The sequence below is a fragment of the Amblyomma mixtum genome, chromosome 2, assembly GCF_055824585.1.
Source record: "Amblyomma mixtum isolate Tamu chromosome 2, ASM5582458v1, whole genome shotgun sequence".
NCBI lineage: Eukaryota > Metazoa > Arthropoda > Arachnida > Ixodida > Ixodidae > Amblyomma > Amblyomma mixtum.
In genome coordinates, this window is record NC_143013.1 from 229,168,716 (window position 1) to 229,187,950 (window position 19,235).

The window sequence follows — 19,235 nt, forward strand, 5'->3', positions numbered from 1 at the left end:
CGACTGTTGACAATGTAATCGCGGTATACCCCGCATAGGTGAGCGGAAGACTAGGGTTAGCCGCTTCCTTAGCGCGTTTGAAGGTCGGGTCACGCTTGGAGAATCTCGCACTGGACGCTGGCCGAAGACTGAATGCCTTCCAGTCACGCGGGAGCTCCATCGTTTCTTGCACACCACTCCATGGCATCGACTCGCTGTGGTGATTAGGCACACTGTATATGTTCACAGAGCTTAAGCTCGTAGCAGTATAGTTCCATGTTTCAAGAATTGACAGTTCAAGTGGAACGCAAGTTGATTTTCTAGCAGCGTTATACGTGTCACTTGCTAAACGTAAATTATTCAGTTTTCTTGCATACATGCCAAACGCACAAAACATAGAAACGGTTGAGTGAGTAGTGTAGTCCATATGCTAACCGCGTACAGATAGAGAAAATGGCATCAAGAAAAATTAAATATCCGTGTAAATACACGTGGCAGCCTTGCCGCGAGGACAAGGCACCGTTCACCGCGCGCACATTCGCAACTCATCCAACAGCCAGCTGGTCAGAAGGGCTCTTCGTCTGACGAGACGCATTGCCCGATGTCGCGGGCGAGACGGTCTCTGCTGGCGCCAGGCCCAGCGGCGACTTGGCTGGCGACGTGACCGCCGACTTGCGCGGCGACTTGACTGACGACTTGGCCTTGCGTGCGCGGCGCGGAGAACTCCTCATCCGCTCACGAGCAGGGGACGCGGTGGCCGGCGACAGGCACGCGGCAGCCGGCGACAGGGACGCCTGAATGACCGCCTTGCGCTGCTTCTCTGTCATGTCGGCCGGCGCGACCGCCTGCTTGCGCTTTTCCACAAAGACCTCTGGCAGCCACTGGATAGCCGCCGCGCTCAGCAGGATCAGGAGCGTCATCAGCAGGTTGATGTAGACTGCGCTTCCGCGGCCGATGAACGCCATCAGAGAGCCAACAGCAAGGACACCGAGGCGGCCGGCGGAGTACGAAACGGACAGACCCACGCTCCGGATGACGGTTGGGAAAACCTCGGCCGTGTATCCATAGTTGACGCTGAGCGTCGCCGAAGAGACACTCTGCACGGCTGCATCCGCCAGCGCGAACAGCGGAGTGGCGCCGGCGAACTGCACAGACGCCTGGAATGTCATGAGTGTGCAGAGAACGCCGAGCATGATGGAGAACGTCTCGCGTTGGCCGCGGCTCTGCAGGAACCGCCAGATGGTGGCGTACAGCAGGACTTGCAAGACGACGTGCACGGCGCGCCAAATATCGCCACTGTCCACGTTCCTCAACACCAAGCCGTAGTAGGTGAAGTTGACGCTGAACCAGCAGAGCACCACGGAGAACGCGCGGCGGGCAAACGTTCCCGGGACGACGCTGTCGCTGCCGTAGGTCATGGTCGTCTGCGGCGTCTGCTTCTTCATCTGCTCCTTGAGGGCCTGGAACGTGGCGCGTGCCTTGACGAGGTCGACGCTGTTCTGCTCGGCGACCATCAAGATGACGCGCTCTGCCGCCCTCGTCTTCCACACGGCCAATAGCCAGCTGGGACTCTCTTCCAGCAGGTAGCACCAGAGCGCAAGCACAGCTGTGGGCAGGATCAAAATCATGTGAGCGAGCTCCCAGCGCGGCTCTAGCCGGGACAGCAGGTGGAGAAAGGGCGCCACCACCGTCGTGCCAACGGCCGTGTCCAGGACGGCGTAGAGGGCTCGGCGGTCGCTTCCGGTCACCTCGTAGAGGAGGATGAATATGAGGACCTGCAGTGAGCAGCTGCTGGCCGACACGAAGAAGCGGGTGACAAGGAACATGGCGAACGTCTGCGAGGCGCTGCACCCTATGCTGAAGGCCAGCAGCGCCGTCACGCTAAACAGGATCGCGGGCCGACGGCCCACCTTGTCTGACGCGAATCCGGCGAGGGGCACGCACAGCGCAGCGCCCAGCATGTACGTGGCCTTGGAGAGAGTGAGGAGCCACGCTTGGTCGCACACCAGGTCCCACCGGCTCATGATGCTGTCCTCTCGGTGGACCGAATCGTACTGCCAGCGCCGACAACGCACCACTCTACGGTCCTCGTCACCTTCTTCCTGCGGGATCCACGGTATGTTGCCCCCTGACATCGCGGCGTTAGCTATATGAGTGACTACGTCTTACGTTTACGGCGTTTGCGGTGTTGTTGTCTACTGTACTGCTACCAAACACTGCCGCGATCATCGGTAGTGGCCAAAGAGAAAGACGCCCCAGTATGCCATGTGGGCCATGTCTCGAATGTGCTCATGTGGCCCACATTTTCTTGCACTTGGAGCCACACATGGGTCAAATGAGAGCAACTTCACCGATCAGTCTTCGTAACGAACTGTTGCACCATGGGGACGCTACAGTGCCTCAGTTTATCTCCGTAATGGAGTAATGATGGCTTTTCGGGGGACTAACCGTCATGGAACCTTAAACATCTTTAGCCCTTCCTGCACTAGAACTAGAACAGGAGCTAGTTTACGGCCTGCGGCGCGGCAGAAATGACGCCGTCCCTCATCCACCACGGAAAAGGCAAACCGACTGGGGCATCTAACTTCTCCATACATTTTGCCAGGGAGGACCCTATCCTGGGTGGGGGATAATTCTAGTTTCTCTAGTACGCAAGACCTATTGCTTACCGGCGGGAACGGCGGCTCGTAGACGTGGCACGAGCTGGGCTTGCCGTCGGCGCCCAGCGGGATGGCCATGTTCCTCCAGACGTCCGTGGGAATGTCGAGCAGGTCGGATGGTGGAGCGCACCAGTGACGGACGTCTCGCGCGAAGAGCCAGTTCGCCAGCGCATGCTGCAGTAGCACCACCACGGACAGCATGCCGGTGAAGAGAATCCGCCGCTGGAAGCCGCCGTGGCCCAGGATGACGTAGACGTTCTCCTGGATGGCCTTGCGTGTATCCGAGGTCGCGAAGCCCGTTAGCAGCAGGGACGATACTTGCTGCGAGCTGCCGCCTACGGATGGGCTCTTTTCCATCCTGCTGAGAGGCTAGAGAAGTGCGAAGGCGCAGAGGATATGACAGAGATGCGACCACTTCTGTCGATGCGAGCATTCTTCTGGGCAAGCTCGCTCTTCGGGGCGCGAGCGCTCGGGCTTTGAACTTCTTTCGTCTTCCTCTTGGGCTCTTAGCTACTGGGCCGGAGTACTCGGGTCGAACCCGGCCGCAGCGGCCGCGTTTCGTTGAAGGCGAAACGCAGAAGACACCCGTACGTGTGCTGTGCGATGTCAGTGCACGTTGATTCCCAGATAGTCTACATTACACCGAAGTCCTCCAGTACGGCACCTCCTTTTCTCTTTCTTCTCACGGCGCGGTTGTGGTGCGCAACTGTCACCAACCATATTGCAGTTGGCAGTCTGCACGCAGTCAGGTGGGCAGGTTGTGACGACGTCACAAGGTGGCCAAACCTAGATATCCACCTGACACCTAGGTGGGTAGGTGGACCACCTGGGTTGCTTCTCCAGGTTTGAGAGTGGCGTCAGCAGGTCTCGTCTAGATACAGCCAGCCCACCGTATAATGGACCACACGGAGAAGGGCCGGTTGTCATCGAGCTACTGTGACCGTGCTTTGCCGCGTCGGTGTGCGGCCGTCTTCGACCCTAAAGAACGACGGGCTGAAGTTTGGGCACAAAGCCGCCCAATTTCCGTTGTCTCCTCACGTGCCGAGAGCCATCGCTGCGAGCAGGTGGACGTTATCATCCGCAACTGCCGCGACCATACCTGGAGACTAAGGTAATAAGGGAGTAATTACTCAATGGCATCCACCCATGTACAGTCATACGGCTGCAAAACTATACAGCTTTCTCAGAAACTTCGTAGTCAAAAGAAAAACTCGTCCTAGTCCGAACCCGGGACCACCATTTCATCGGAGTAGTCGCCCGCGAGAGTGCCGCAAAATTCAGCGCATTTTTGAAAAAAAAAAATAAACAAAAACAGCGCCGCGCGGACGCATCTCGCCAGCGCGCGACGTAAAACAGGGGAGAAGGAAACCCCGGAGAGCGACTAGCTTTGCGTGTGTGGCTGCCCTCTCCACCACCGATCGCCGGCGCGACGCCAAGGGGATTGCGTCAGACCATGACGTCGAGCCTTCTGGAATGTCGGAGTTGTTTCTACTCGATGTAAATGGAAAGGGCGTAGCCTTTAGTGTGCTAAGTGATGCCCTCTCCCTCTTTCACTCGCACGTGGGCGCCAGACCAGAAAAATCTGGAAGCAACTCGAAGCCAGTCTCAACGCCTGACCAACTTCTCTTTGCTGTATAAAATTTGTTTTGTTTGTGAACCTTTGGCTCCGACCCATTCTCTGGCTTGCGACCGGCGAAAGCTGGGCACCAAACGACCAAACCTTTCGTCACTTGGTAGCTGGTCTTCGCTGAACTTGCCACATTGAGTCGAGAGCATCTCCTTTTTGTCCGAGACCGCTACCCACACACGCTCTAGGGGTGTCTGGGAACGCACGCTAAAGTGCGCGAAGTGGTGATAAAGAGCGGATCGATCAATAACCCGAAGTGAGAACAGTGTTGGACGGATGTTTCGGGCAATCACCCAAGGTAGAGTAGATCTGTAATAAGGAAGTAATTGCTCATCGGCATCCACACAAGCGTAGCCATACGGCTACAAAGAAAAGCTGGAGACAAAGGTGTTGTTCCTGGTGCTTCCTCTCCTGCGTGCCTGCCTCACCCGTCGGGAGTTATGAAGCACATGTGTGGAATGCGTGCCGACCACCAGCTGGCCATGAAACAACACGTGCAGACCAACCGCAGCCTACGCCCCCTCGTCGGCATCCTCCTCATACTCAAGCTCAAAAGTGTCCACATGTTAGAGAAAGGGTGACTGTGCGCGAAAGTGGACTTTTCAGGCCACTCCCTCCTCGGCGAGGCCGTACTTTACCTAGAGATTTTAAGTAATGAGAGCATAGCTCGGCAGTGAGTGTGTCCGAGAGACCCGTTTGCTCTTACCTAGTACATAATGGGAATAAACTCACTCCTAATCTGTCGCCCATCACCCAACTCCTTCACTCGACGATGATGGACGAAAAATTTGGAGTGAGTTTATTCCCATAATGTATACAACGTGAGAGCAAACGGGAGTCTATCGTACACTCTCACTGCCGAGTTATACAGGGCGCTTCACGTAACGTCAACGAAGGATTCTACTCGATGGGTGCGATGTGCCTGAATCGCACTGTGTCAACTGCAATGGACGCCATTATTGCACTGAACCTCGCTGCCCACGATGGCAAGAAGAACGGAAAGTGGCAACTCTCCTTGTCACAGCTAAGCAGCCCATCTCGCGTCTACAAGCGCTGCGCTCGGTTCAAGAACAACCTGCCGCCCCCGCCGCTCCAACACAGCCGCGCGCTGTAATGCAACCACCGCAGAAGAAGCCATCTCAGCCTGCTTCGCAGACAGTCTCCTACTGCGACGCCCTCATGGGGAAACCACCAGCACCTAGCTACCATGGCCCGGAACGTGGCTGCTGCAGATAATCGGGACACTGTCATCGCCGCCCTATCGGCCGCCGTTCGGGCGCTCGTCGATTACCTGTCGGCTAATTCCCCTGCTCGCCAGCTCTTTGCAGCGGTCCTGGCCGCACAACAAGCCTTGAGCCAGCATGGCTAACGCCCCCCGCATCCCCAGGCCGTGCATAAGGCAGTGGAACTGTCGTTCCTTTGCGCCGCCGCCACGCTGAACTGGTCCAGCTCCTCCCGCGTTTCGATTGTGATGTTCATACGCTGCAAGAAACATACGTTCGGGAGGAGGAGGTGAGTTTACCAGGTTGCTACAGTGGACCCACCAGCTGTGCTCTCGCTTCGTGCAGTGCATGTGCCGTGTGGTGACACTACTCATCCTGTTGGCCGCCCATGGACGGCCATTTACGTCCGTAACACACTGGCACATGTTGTTGTGTCAGTTGCCGATTTTGTCAGTGACGCAGCTGAGTGCTGTGCAGTTATCGTACGTCTACGTAACACCGGCACGGCAGTTGCTAGCGTACATGTGCGTCCACATGCGCCTTGGGACGCGCATTCCATCGCCCTACTGGCCAATCGCCTCGGCAACGATACAGTTGTGTGCGGAGACTTCAATGCACATCGCACATACGGGAGGTGTTTCAGTGTTGACCGCCGTGGCCGTGAGCTACTCGCAGTAGCCCAGGCAACACAGCTCCACGTCATCAACTCAGGCAGTGCCACACATGTGCAGCGAGTCAGACAGCACAACGCTATTGATCTGACTCTTGTGGCGGGCGGTTCTGCGGCGTGGAAGTGCGAGCCCGATACTCAGGGGTCGGACCAATTCCCCATTACTACTTGAATGTTTATTTCGCTTTTTGCCTAACAGAAAGCGTGTGTGACGAAATAAAAGCGGTTCGCAATAACCGCTTGACGGGCTTCGTCACCTGAAAAAGTCGACGATGACAGCAGCGGCAGTTCTTGCGGCACACAAATAACAATTCACATCTAAAACAAAACAGATTGCGCTGTAATGCAGGTAGGGGGGGTAGATATATTAAACAATGACAAGGGGAGAAAAAATAACGCTCAACATATGTATTTCAGTTCTAATACAACCCCCTCACCCCCTCCCACTGTGATTGGCCAGCAACGCGCAGCTACAGTGTCGTTAACTGGAGTGCTTTCCGCAATATGTGCAGTGTTCCATTCACCACAACTACGCGCCTCTTCGCGCACCTGGCAGCCTGTGCGAAATCGGCTACCGTCCGCTGGACTGTTCCTGCTGGCGCCCCTGTCCCTGACTTGAGAATCTCCTGAACCTCAGGGCACCCCGGACTGGACGCAGCCTGTCGTCGCCACGCAGTGCGCCGCCGCAAACGGAGCTGGGCCCACCTGTGTTCTGCTCTCAGCGATTCGCGCCGCCCTGTTCGTGCATGGAAAATCCTGCACGCCATGCTGAACCCACAAGTTCCACGGTGAGGACACCGTGGAACTTGTGGGTTCAGCATGGCCATCGCCCTGGCCATCGCCATAACTCGGGGCATCGACACAGACACCCTAACTCCTGGCTGATCACTTCGCAACACCAGCCAGTTCGGCGCGCAATACTGCGCCTCACGCCGAACCGCTCCCACGCGCCAGCGAACGACTCGCGTGCGACATCACGGACAAGTGCAATGCAGACTTGGCTCTGCATGAACTTAGCCACACTCTCGAACGCCGTCGCACCAGCCGCAGTGCACCTGGAGCTGACGGCACCACGTATCGACTTCTCCTCGACGTCGACACGCAACAACGCCCAGCTCTCCTTGCCGCATTCAACGCAGTCTGGAGCAGCGGCAACATTCCTGCAGAGTGGGGGAGTGCCGTGGTCGTGCCGATCCATAAGAAGGGCAAGCCCTTAGGAGCTCTAAACTCCTACCGCCCAATCTCCCTGACATCAGCTGCAGGGAAAACCCTCCATGCCATGGCTCTCCGCAGACTTGAATGGATTGCCAGCGCCCGCGACGCCCTACCTGGTAAGCAGAGGGAAGCGTTTGCGGGTATGTAGGCTGGAAACGCTGATTGGTCGATGGGGTGCGCTTCTCCGTGACGTTTTTCGGCTTCGCCCTCGTTCTCAACCGGACGTGGCGTCAGCACGCATTTCTCGGTCTGCCTTAGTCCCTAGTACCCTAGTCCCTAGAGCACCTGGGGAATCGCTAGGTGCGCCCGCCGCTCCGCGCGTGCTGCAAGGCGAAAGCGTTTCTTGGCGCACTGCTTTCTTTCCATATTTTATTTTTTCATTTTATTTTTATTTTTGTTGTGTTTTGTTTGTTTATTTATTCTCATTGTTTATTGTTTTTCTTGCTTTTAATTTTTTATATTCCTTGTTTCATTTCATTTTTATTTGTTTACTTTCTTATTTTCATTTTTATGTTTATTTTTCTTTTCTTTTTCTTTATTTTGTTTTATTTATTGTTTTCTACTTTTGTTTTGTTATTCTTATTCCTTTAATTTCATTTATGAGAGCCATACATTCACTAGATGCGCCTTTATTCATGCTCAAACCTTGAGCATTCGGGGCGGAGTGGTAGCGTCTCCGCTTCAAATACCGAAGGCCGTGGTTCGATTCCCAGCCTCGACGCAGTTTCTTTTTAAGTAGCGCGCGGCTGCATCGAAAGGTCAAACGGTGGCGAGGAGGAGTAGCGCGCGCAGCGGTAGCGGCAGCGCACATGCGCAGTAGCGCGCGGCTGCGGCGAAAGGTCAGGCGACCGAGTCGGCGGCGACAGCTGCGGCCACCTGCGCCGCCTGTGACGTCACTCGGTTTCACGCATGCGCATAACTGGCAGATCTGTGCACCGGCTCACGGCTCACGCGAAGCTCTGCTCCGACCTTCGTAGTGAAGCTTTTCGCTTCAAAATCTCGAGGAGGGAACGGAAGGAGAGGAGCATGGCGAGGTTGTTGATTGCGATGGCTAACACTACGCTTTCGACCAGAGGGTGGTCAGCTGCCCTTTAATGGTTGATTGCGAGAGTTCGCTCACCGTTGTCAGCGCTAACGCGTACGGCTAGCCCACATCTCTCTCTCTCATCAGCCCACGTTCCTATAAGCGAGATTCAGCCGTCCACTGACCGAGGGAGCCAGTTATGCGCACTTTCTTTCCTTAAAATGGTCGGAGTGTAAAACGTCAACGCCAACGCCAATAAGCACAATGAACATCGAAGGCCTATGGCTTCAGCGCCGCGTTTCTGGCACAACGTTGTCAATACCAACGCATGCAGGGCACATCTGTCACTACCGCCCCCGTAGCTTAAAGCACGATTGAGGTGTCCACTGTTCCAAGAGGTCAGTTATGAGCTTTCCCTCTGGTTCAGGTGTCCACTGAGATGTGTGAGACGGATATTGCACCATTTCCTTTCCTCAAAAACCAATTTACCCATTTTAGTCCTCCGCTTTCCAAGCTCCCGCTCTATCGGTTTCACATCTTATATGGTGTCCACTGCTGGCTACAACGGACAACGGCGACGCCGCGAAACGCGGAAACGGGCGCCAAAGATCTGCGCTCTGAAACACAAGGCAAGCTCATCTTTTCCGTAGCTGCTAGTGTTGCTACTTATCTACCTCACCTTGAACACTGTGCATACAATGCGTAAGTTATACATTTCCACATTTCTGTGCATAGCAAGGCGTCAACAGCTGAGGTGCCAACCATTGAGGAGATCTGTCGGTACACAGGCTGGCGGTCTTTCCTTCGACTAGGTTCAGAGCACTAAGTACACGACAGCAAAATATCTCCAGACTTTCTTCTGCCTTGACGGGAAGCAACATTGATTTTACATTCTGAAGATACTGAACGTTCAAGAGATGACACAATACAAAGCATTTATTTTTGTACATTTTTTTTCATCTACATACTGCAAAAACCAGGATTGGGAAATCGAGTACAGAAAATCTTAGCATTCAGAGCTGCAAGTTATATGAAAATAGCATGTAAAGTCCCAAACCGCCATGAAAGATGTGAAATGCATTGCAGTGCAGTTGCAGTGCATAACTATGCATGGTTAATTTTGTTTGTGAGCAAATTTCTTTACATCCACCAAAGCCGCTGTAAGTGCACGCCTCTCAACTCTGCAACAGCTGCCATGCCACTTGCCAACAAGGCACTTGACGCCCAATAGTCGAGGTTTTCAGCCACAAAGTCTCTGTGCATGCTTGTTGGGGCATAATTCGTATACATGGTGAAAGACTGTAGTAGTGCTGAAAATTTAACACAATTGGTAATGCAGTGGCATTTTTGCATTAAAGCTGAACTAAAATTAAGTTACTCGAGAGAGTGGTTCAGCCTGTCAGCTTCTGCAGTAATTATTCCATAAAGCATAGCAAATATTCAACTAAACCAATTAAGCTGATAAGAACAGGAACCTACAATAAAACAGATTGTGCCCCTTGCTTAGGTTGCAAAACATTGGTAAGTACAGAGACTTTTTCAGAGGAGAAGCGACATTTGGGCAATGAGGGACGCCGGAGTAGAGGGCTCCAGATTAATTGAGACCACCGGGCGTTCTTTAACGTGCGCTGACATTGCTGTTAAGATCGGAGAACACGGGCCTGGGAGGAATTACTACCAGACGTGAGTCATCGCGAAGCAAAGATGCGGCGAGGACTAGCGACGGCGGCAGCAGCGGCGACGGCGGCGCAGTCAAGCGGCCGAATCTGCCCCCGGGTCGCTGGACAGAGTGGTACGGCGAAAGGTCAAGCTGCTGCTTTTAATTGATAGGCGGCTGTGTCCTCGACATTGGATTGGATTGGAGTAAACTATTTGTGCCTGCAGTTGGACGCTCGCGCGCCCCGACGAGGGCCTACGTCGTCTACGAGGCTGCCGTTACTCGGCGCGGGTCTCCGCTCGCCGTTGCCGGCTCGCTGGATCCCTGCCTTTCGAGCGCCCCGAGGACCTGCTGGACGGCCCATAGCTGTTGGTCATGGTCGTTACTCTTCGCGGCTGCCTCCAGCCGCGGCGGGATTGTTCCTGATCTTGCTTCCTTTGGATTTTTGATGCAGTCCCACAAGATGTGCGTGTGATCTGCCGGCTCCCTCCGGCAGACTCTACACGTATCGGTCGGGTAGGTCTCGGGGTACATGCGATGCATCAGTCTCGGGCTCGGTAGCGATCCGGTCTGGAGCTGTCTCAGTAGTACCGCCTCCGCTCGACTCAGCCTCGGGTGCGGGGGTGGGAGAGTCATGCGAGCCAGGCGGTAGGCCTTCGTGATTTCGCTGTAGTCGGTCATGCGGTCCTAGGCTCCGAACCACGTCGGACGGTGTGTTGCCGGGGCGCGGTTGGTTAGCGCTCGCGCCGCTGCATGTGCCGTCTCATTGTGGTTCGCACTGCGTTCCGACGCGTCGCCCGCGTGCGTCGGAAACCACTTGATTCTTACTCTTCTGTCTTGCAGTTTAGTCGCTCGTAGTACGCGCTCGGCCTCCCTGCAGACTTGGCCTTTGGCGAAGTTTCGCACCGCCTGTCTCGAGTCGCTCAGCACCGTGTAGCAGTCTGCGTCGGCAATGGCCAGGGCGATGGCCACCTCCTCCGCTTGTTCCGCTCCGCGCGGCGCCTCTCACGCTCGCTGCCGTCCTCGTGGCGCCGGTCGACGCCTCTATGACGACCGCTGCGAAGGCGTTCCGTTGGTATTCGGCCGCGTCCACGTACCGCGCGTGCTCGTCGTTGGCGTGCAGGTCGATGAGAGCCTTGGCCCTCGCCGCTCTTCTTTCCTTGTTATACTCGGGGTTCATGTTCTTGGGTATGGGGTCGATTCTGGTCTGGCGTCGGACCTCTTCGGGGACGGGGAGCTTCGTCTGCGCGTCGTTCGAGTGTCCTATTTCCAGGTCGTCCAGTATCTTCCTCCCGGCTTTGGTCGTGGACAGCCGCTCCAGTTGAGAGGTCCGTTGCGCTTCGGCTATTTCTTCGAGCGTGTTGTGGATCCCGAGTTGTAAGAGGCGGGTCGTGCTCGTGGACTCGAACAGGCCCAGCTCCGCCTTGTACGCTCTCCTGATGATTACATTAATTTTGTTGCGTTCGTGTTGCAGCCATCTATGGTAGGCTGCAACGTACGCGACGTGGCTGATGATGAAGGATTGGACGAGCCTGATTAGGCTCTCCTCTCTCATGCCAGCCTTCCGGGAAGTGACTCTTTTGAGGAGTCGCATAGCGTTGGCCGCTTTTGCCGTGAGACGGGCGATGGTTTCGCCGTTTCTTCCATGCTTTTCGATGACCATGCCTAGGATCCTGATTTTGCTGACCTCGGGGATCACGTTGCCGGATTTGGTTACGATTCTGATTTTTTCGCATTCGCGTTGTCTGGTCTTGCATCTGCCATTGTTGGTAGGTGGGAGTATGAGGAGCTCCGATTTGCTCGGCGAACATCTCAAGCCGGTGCCTTCCAGGTGGTCTTCTATCGCGTCGACGGCTGCTTGCAGAGCGCCCTCGATGTGGGCGTCACTGCCGCCGGTCACCCACAGTGTGATATCGTCCGCGTAGATGGTGTGCCTGACGTCTTCGATGTCCGCGAGCTTCTCGGCCACTCCGATCATTACCAGGTTGAACAGCATCGGCGAAATGACCGATCCCTGCGGTGTGCCGGTGCTCCCGAGCTTCTTCTCTTGCGTTTGTAGGTCGCCTGCTCGTAGCTGGGCGGTCCTGTCCGTGAGGAAGTCCTTGATGTAGTTGTAGGATATTTCGCCCATGTTGAGCTTAGAGACTTGGGACAGAATCGCCGAGTGTTTCACATTATCAAAGGCGCTCTTTAGGTCGAGACCCAGGATTGCCTTGTTGTCGAGGGCGCTGCCGCCATTGTCTATGATTTGGTATTTGAGCTGCAGCATCGCGTCCTGCGTGCTGAGGTGCTGTCTAAAGCCGATCACCGTGGCCGGATACAGCCCCTCTCGTTCCAGGTAGTCTTGCCACCTGTTGAGCAGGACGTGCTCCAGCACCTTGCCCACGCAGGACGTGAGCGAGATGGGCCGAAGGTTGTCCGTATCCGGTGGCTTCCCCGGCTTGGGTATCAGGATAGTCTTGGCTGTCTTCCACTGCTTTGGTAGCGCGGCCGCTCTCCAGCACTTGTTGAAGTATTTTGCGAGGTTCTCAATCGAGCCGTCGCCGAGGTTCTTGAGCGCCTTGTTCGTGACGAGGTCCGGGCCAGCTGCCGACCGGCTGTTGAGGGCGTGCAGGGCCGCGCGGACCTCCTCGACGTCGATGTCACGATCGAGCTTCGCGTTGGGTAGGCCGCCGTACGGCGCGTGTTGTTCGGTGGGCGTAGTGGGCAGGTATTTGTCATTGATGCGCCTGGTGACTGCATCAGCACCCTGTACCGAGACAGCCCGATGTATGAGCTTGGCGAGTCTATCCCTTTGGTGCGACTTGGTCTTGGTTTCGTCGAGCAGGTGCCGCAGCAGGTTCCACGTCTTCCCGCTATGCATCTGCCCGTCTGCCGCGTTGCAGATCTCGTTCCACTGTTGCGTGCATAGAGCGCGGCAGTGCTCCTCGATCGCTCGGTTGACCTCCGCCACCTTCTTTCTGAGTCTGCGGTTGAGCCGTTGGTTCTTCCAGCGACTGAGTATTGACTGCTTGGCTTCGATGAGATGCGCCAGCCGGCTGTCTACTTTATCAATCGCAGCGTCCGTTTCAATTTCTTTGGTCGCGTCACGTACGCTCTTGGTGATTTCGGCCGTCCACGTCTCTATGTCTTCGATCTCGCCGTCAGCGTCTGTCTTCTGGCTTCTGGCGTCTCGGAAGGCATCCCAGTCTACCCATCTGTGTGTTTTGATGCTGGTGTCGTTGTGTTCCGGTAGGCTGATTTCCACGATGGTGTGGTCGCTGCCGCGGTCGGTTCCCGTGTTTCGCCAGGTGATCGCGCCCCGGACGTCGTTCTTGACGAACGTGAGGTCTGGAGTGGTGTCCCGGGACACAGAGTTACCGATTCCCGTCGGGTGCGTCGGGTCCGTGATGAGGGTGAAGTCGAGTTCCATGGCGTCTTGGTACAGGTCGCGGCCCTTTGCTGTGTACTTGTTGTAGCCCCAGGCTGGGTTCATCGAGTTGAAGTCGCCGCAGACGATTAGCGTGTTGCGGCCTGCCGCGGTGCTGGCTCTGTGTAGTATTGTTTTGAATCTCTGTTTTCTCTGCGATGGGTTGCTGTATATGTTGAGCAGAAAAATGCTTCCTTTTCTCTTCTTGCCCGGGATGATTTCGGTGAGTGTGTGCTCGATCTTGATATTGCTTTGCAGCTCGTGCTCAACGAACGTGATTCCTTTCCTGACCAGGGTGCACAGGCCTCTCCCGTCGGGCTGGCCCTTGTGCACTCTGTAGCCGGGCAGGTATGGTGCGTCGGTGAGCGTTTCTTGTAATAGGATCACGTCTGGTTTGCGCGCGGCATGTGCGATGTGCTGTTGGATGACTGCCTTCTTCCTTCCGAGGCCGCGACAGTTCCACTGCCACGCTGTTACGGCTGCTGCTGTTGTTGCGTTGGCAGCCATGGTTGCGTTGGTGTGTACGCGGTTCCCTGGTTGGGTGGGTGTTGCGCGAAGAGGGGCGCAAACGTCGGGTGGCTCACTATCGGCTGTAGGGTCCTTTCGATGTAGGCGAATCTGTTCGTGTTCTCGGCTTGGTAGATCTCCATTGTTTGTTTCATTGCTGTCACTGCTGCGATGTTCGCCGTGATTAATTGTTCGAGTTTGGTGAACGTCGCTTCGAATTTGGCCTCGGGGTTGTCGATTCGATTGTTCTCTGTTTGCTTGCGCGTGGCCTCGACGGCTCGCTTCTTAGGTGCCGGTTCCTCTACGGCTGTCTCCTGGGTGTTCATGGTTGTTTCGTCGCTCGTGCTTGTGCTTGGCGTGAGTCTCTGTGGAGGCTCGTTGTTGCATTGCAGCAACTTACGGATCTCGGCGATCTCTCTCGTGAGGCTGTTGATGGTCGTGCGCAGCGCCGCGTTCTCTTGTCTTAATGTCTCGTTGGCTTCTCGCATCTTGTTTATATCGTCTTTCTTCGTGGCTTCGGTGATTTTATGCGCGTTCCTTATATTGTTCCCTTTAGCTGCGTCAGCCCAGCTGACTCGCTCACGTGATGGTGACCTTTTCCTACTGAGGCTTCTCTTGCAGCTGCTGTCTCTGGAATTTGGCGCGCGGTTCTCAGATGGAGTTCTTGACTTTCCCGCAGCTGGCGGCTTGTCGAGTGGCGGGAAATCGCTCTCCGACAGCAGCTGGCGTTCGGCCTGTCGGCGCTCCCATTGTCGCTTGCGCACTACGTAGGGGATCTTGTATTTCGCCTTGCACGTTCGGTCTCCGGTCGGGTGTTCGTCCCCGCACAGCTTACATTTAGGGGTACAGCGATGGTCTTCTTTGGGGTTGGCGAGTCCGCAGGCCAGGCACGTCTTGATATTGGGGGTCGGGCACACGTCCTTTCGGTGTCCCACTCGGCCGCACTGCTTGCAAACGTCGATCTGTTTCCTGTAGAGGCGGCACGGTATCAGGGTGACTCCGTATCGGACGAAGTTCGGTACCTTGGGTCCCTGGAACACCACGATCGCGGTGGTCGTGCTGCCGATCCTCTTTGCGCCCACTGCTAGCGGGTTTCTCTCGTTGACGATGTTCCTATCTATCTCTTCGGTGCTCGCATCGATGGGGATGTCTCTGATGATGCCCTTTACGGTGTCGTGAGGAGCCGTGCGATATGCGCTGACTTCGTAGGAGTTGTCTTGAATATAGATTTCCTGGATTTTAGCGTACCTAGCCGCGTTGTCTTCGTTCGGTGTACTGACGACCATGATGTTCTGTTGCGTGTTGGGGCAGATGGTGTCCGCGGCGCTTTCCTCGCTCGTGATCTTGGCCGCGGCGAGTATGGCCGCAGCGACGGTGGTGGTGCCGGTCTTGACGATGTCCAGTCCCCCTCTGGGTCTGACGACTATCTTGCTCTCTTCCAGTGGCATGGCTGGCATGCGTGCTGCCTTGATGGCCGAGGCTCTGACGTTCTTGTGGAATTTCGATTTTGGGCTTGTTTGACTCCCGCCGGGTCCGTCAGGCTTGCCGCCGTCGGGGGTCCGCTGGCGCAGCCTCGACATGCGTTCCCCCGCGAGCGTCCATCCGGCGTCGTTGTGGTATTCCTCTGGTGATATCTCTTTGCCTTGAACTTGAACGCACATTTGGTTGTCCACGATCATTGTAGACGTAGCGGACGCCTCCCTCGTCGTAACGGACGCCTCCATCTCGGCCGCCGCCGAGGAGTACGGTTGAACTTGAACGCACATTTGGTTGTCCACGATCATTGTAGACGTAGCGGACGCCTCCCTCGTCGTAACGGACGCCTCCATCTCGGCCGCCGCCGAGGAGTGCGGCAGGCGGCGACTGGTGCGACGGTGCTGGGCCTAGCGTCCGCGGGACAAGCTTAGGCCTAGCACTCTTTCACACGGCAGCGGTAGAAAAAGTCACAAAATTTGGCAGAGAAAAACGCACCTCTAGGGTCAGCTGGTATCGGTCGATGCCGCTCGCCTTCACGGACACATTGGTGCAAGGAAAACTTTGTTTCGAGGCAATTAGCACTGCGTAATTGGTTAGCAGTGACAGAGCCGATGTGAACACGTCTGCTCCGGCGGCATGGAGCCAGCGTTCCTGTGTCCTCGACAAAGGTCTCGTGTTTTGGACATCCGGCGGGGGAGTACGAGGACGTTCATTCACCTGCTGGGAGACTGCGGGGAAATTCCTTTCCCACGGAGGCAACGGAAGACTTGCCGCAGTGGTCATATTGACACAGCAGTGTTTGATGACTCTGTCTCTACCCCTTACCATCGACCGAGCTGCGAGAGAGCTCAGCACCGCCCCATGCCGTGGTTGGTACCACCAGTGTCCACAACTGCCCACTTGATTGGATCTCCGAACTTTATTCCCCAGTCAAGGAACTGGGGAATCCCAAGCGTATTTAACGGGATGTTGCTTTGTGACCAAAGCACTCTTTTCTCAACGGTAAATATTGTTACATTAGGCGGTGCATCCACTGATATGCGCATAAGGAAGGAAGAAGAAGAAGCTCGTGTGTTTTTGGAGAAGGCGACGGTCGAGCAGTGTTGGCTGGAACCGGAACCATGTAATTCCTCAAGTGCAAAGTGCGAAATACCTCGGAGTAATTATGATCCTTCTCTTTCCTGGGGGTCCCATATCGAGCAGGTCACTGCGAAAGGAGTCCGAGCAGTCGGTATGCTGCGCAGGCTGAGCAGTGTTCGTTCTGGCATGAGAAGGCACTCACTTCTTATGATTTATAGAATGTACGTCCGTCCAGTCTTAGAGTTCGGCTGTGTTTTATTCTCTGGTGCGCCAGCGTATAAACTTCGCCCCTTGATTCTCTTGGAGCGGGATTGTGGTGGTGGAAAACATTTATGTACAGGTATAATACAGGAGGTTATACATGAGCTGACCCAAAGGGGGCCAGCCCTTACAAATACTAGGTGGAGGTCCCTAGTTCGGGACCCCAGTGGCATCGGCCGCCGCCCAGGCTCGCCCGACCAAGGCCCGTTGGGCCTGCAGGTCAGAGCAGCCGAGCAGGGTCGCCTCCCAGTCCTCCCGGGTTGGGTTGGGGTGAGGGGGATAGCAGGGTTGGAGGGGCAGGCCCACATCATGTGGTAGATGTCCGAAAACTTCTCCGCACAGTGCGGACAGCTGTCCGAGAAAGAAGGGTCGAAGTGTTTCAGAGCTGCCGGGCACAGCAAAGTATTAGTATACAGGCGGAGCAGAAGCCGCTCCTCCGCCTTTGACAGACCTTTACACGGGCGGGGATAAATACCATGGCCAGATTGATAGAGTAAAACGATGGCTTTGAAGGTGTAAGTTGTAATAAATTCGAGTTCCTGATCGTCAGGGTCGGAGGGGAATGTCCGGTGAGAGAGCGCGCGGGCGGCGGCGTCAGCTGCCTCATTTCCCTCAAGGCCCATGTGAGCGGGAGCCCAAACGATACGCCGGTGCGCGGGTTCACCGGTGTAGACGCTGTTTTGAAAAATGCGGTAGGCTAGATACGGTACCCAGCCCTGCTCCACGTTCCGACATGCCCCTCGCGAGTCGGAAATAATTGTTTTTGAATTGGAATCAGATGCAGCCAACGCAATGGCGACCTCCTCCGCGTGTGTTATGTCACGGGCTCGGAAAGTAAGGCCGTACACTGTTTTGGATTGGTGGACGACTGCGGCTGTGTACCATCCCCCATGGTGGGGGCCTGAGGCATCCACGTAGAATACGCCGGGTTTCGATCCATAGTGTAGGAGGCGTTGCGCCTTTGTTTGGGCCTTCCAAAATTTGTGGCGAATTCCGTTTTGTACCTGGAAGCGCGTATTCCATCATTGACTTCTATATTTCGGCTCTTAACGGTGAAAACGTTCGTAGGAACGTGCGATTCTTCGCTTCATGCCTCCAATTTGATCTTCCTTCGTCAGCCTCGGCCATTTTTCAACGAATCCTGGTCTCGTTTCCATACCCCTCAGATATGTTTAGTGCAATCCCTCCTTGACCCCTTAAACGTCCGCATTTCGGACATCCGTCCGGTATGCGCTAACTCTTCATCTATTCAGATTGTCTTCGATGACATCTTTCCAAAACATGCAAAGTTAATGCCTTTTCATTTGCTCAGCGGTTTATTGCAGGATTACCTGCTGTGCTTTAAATCTCATGTGCTCATAGCGACAGACGCCTCACAGTGTGAAGAAAAGGCCGGTGTTGGCATTTTCTCCATCTCCCTTGACTGGTCGTTCTCACTCCGCCTTCCCGATTACACCCCTATTTATTTGGCCAAATTTCTAGCAGTAGTCTTAGCGTTGCGCAAATTAAACAGCTCCTTGTCTTCTGTCATAATTATGACAGATTCATTATCGTTGTGTTCCTCTCTCACCGCGCCTACAACATCTCAGGCACTTCGGCTACTCAAATGCTTGGTTCCACCCCACGTGTGTTCATTACGGTTGGTCTGAGTGCCTGGGCACAGAGGAATCCATTTGAATGAGGTTGCCGATACCGTGGCGAAGGCATCTCTTCAAGGCCCAGTCGTGTCTGTGCTTCCACCCAGCGCATATATTACGGCGGCCAGGTTTCGCAGGTATCTGCTATTGAAAGAATTCGCAGCATCAGCTCTGACCTCCTCTCCCGAATTCCGGCATCTCCTTTACCCGTGGTGCAGTAAAGGATGGCGATCACGCAAGCTTGAGGTTTCCTTCACGCGTCTACGTTGTCGCGTGCCTCACTTAAACTTCTACCTTTATAGATCTGGTCTGGCGGTCTCCCTATTGTGCCCGTTCTGCGGAGAACCCGAAACGATAGATCATTTCATGTTGACCTGCCGCCGTTTCTCCTCTTTACGGAGCCGCCTGCTGGTGCTTCCGTTACGACAGCTTGGTCTAAGTCTGTCAGCCGGGGTTGCTCTGTCTCTTGGGGCTTCCTCCCTCGGGCACAGCAATTGGAATGTGCTCTCCGCCATGCAAAACTTCCTTACAGACACTAAACGGTTGCCGTCTTAAGCTCTGCTCTTTCTTATGATCAATATTTCTCTGGAACGAAAGCTTTCTGAAACGTGGAATATTGTCACGTTGTAGTGACGGCCGTCCAGCGGTCAGTAGGACACCAACAAAACTTGGAAACGAAACTCTTTATTTGGGCTGACTTGCGCCCGCAAAAGAACTGAATCACTCGGCGGCGGCGTAAGCAACAAACGTGCTCGTCAGTCGTCGAACTACGAATGTCCGCTGCTCGCGGCATCGCTCAATTTAAAGCCG

The 19,235-nt window shown here is 55.2% G+C and overlaps 1 protein-coding gene across 1 annotated transcript; it reads right to left on the reverse strand.

Annotated features, from left to right (window-relative positions):
• Positions 1 to 229: 229 nt before the first annotated feature.
• Positions 230 to 4,979, reverse strand: LOC149362854 (solute carrier family 22 member 7-like). The gene is made up of 2 exons (XM_089573275.1): positions 2,645 to 4,979; positions 230 to 2,074 (listed from the first exon to the last, which is right to left on the reverse strand). The coding sequence occupies exons 1-2, from the start codon at positions 2,994 to 2,996 to the stop codon at positions 525 to 527; spliced, it is 1,902 nt and encodes a 633-aa protein (XP_089429401.1). The 5' UTR covers positions 2,997 to 4,979; the 3' UTR covers positions 230 to 524.
• Between the last annotated feature and the right edge of the window lie 14,256 nt (positions 4,980 to 19,235).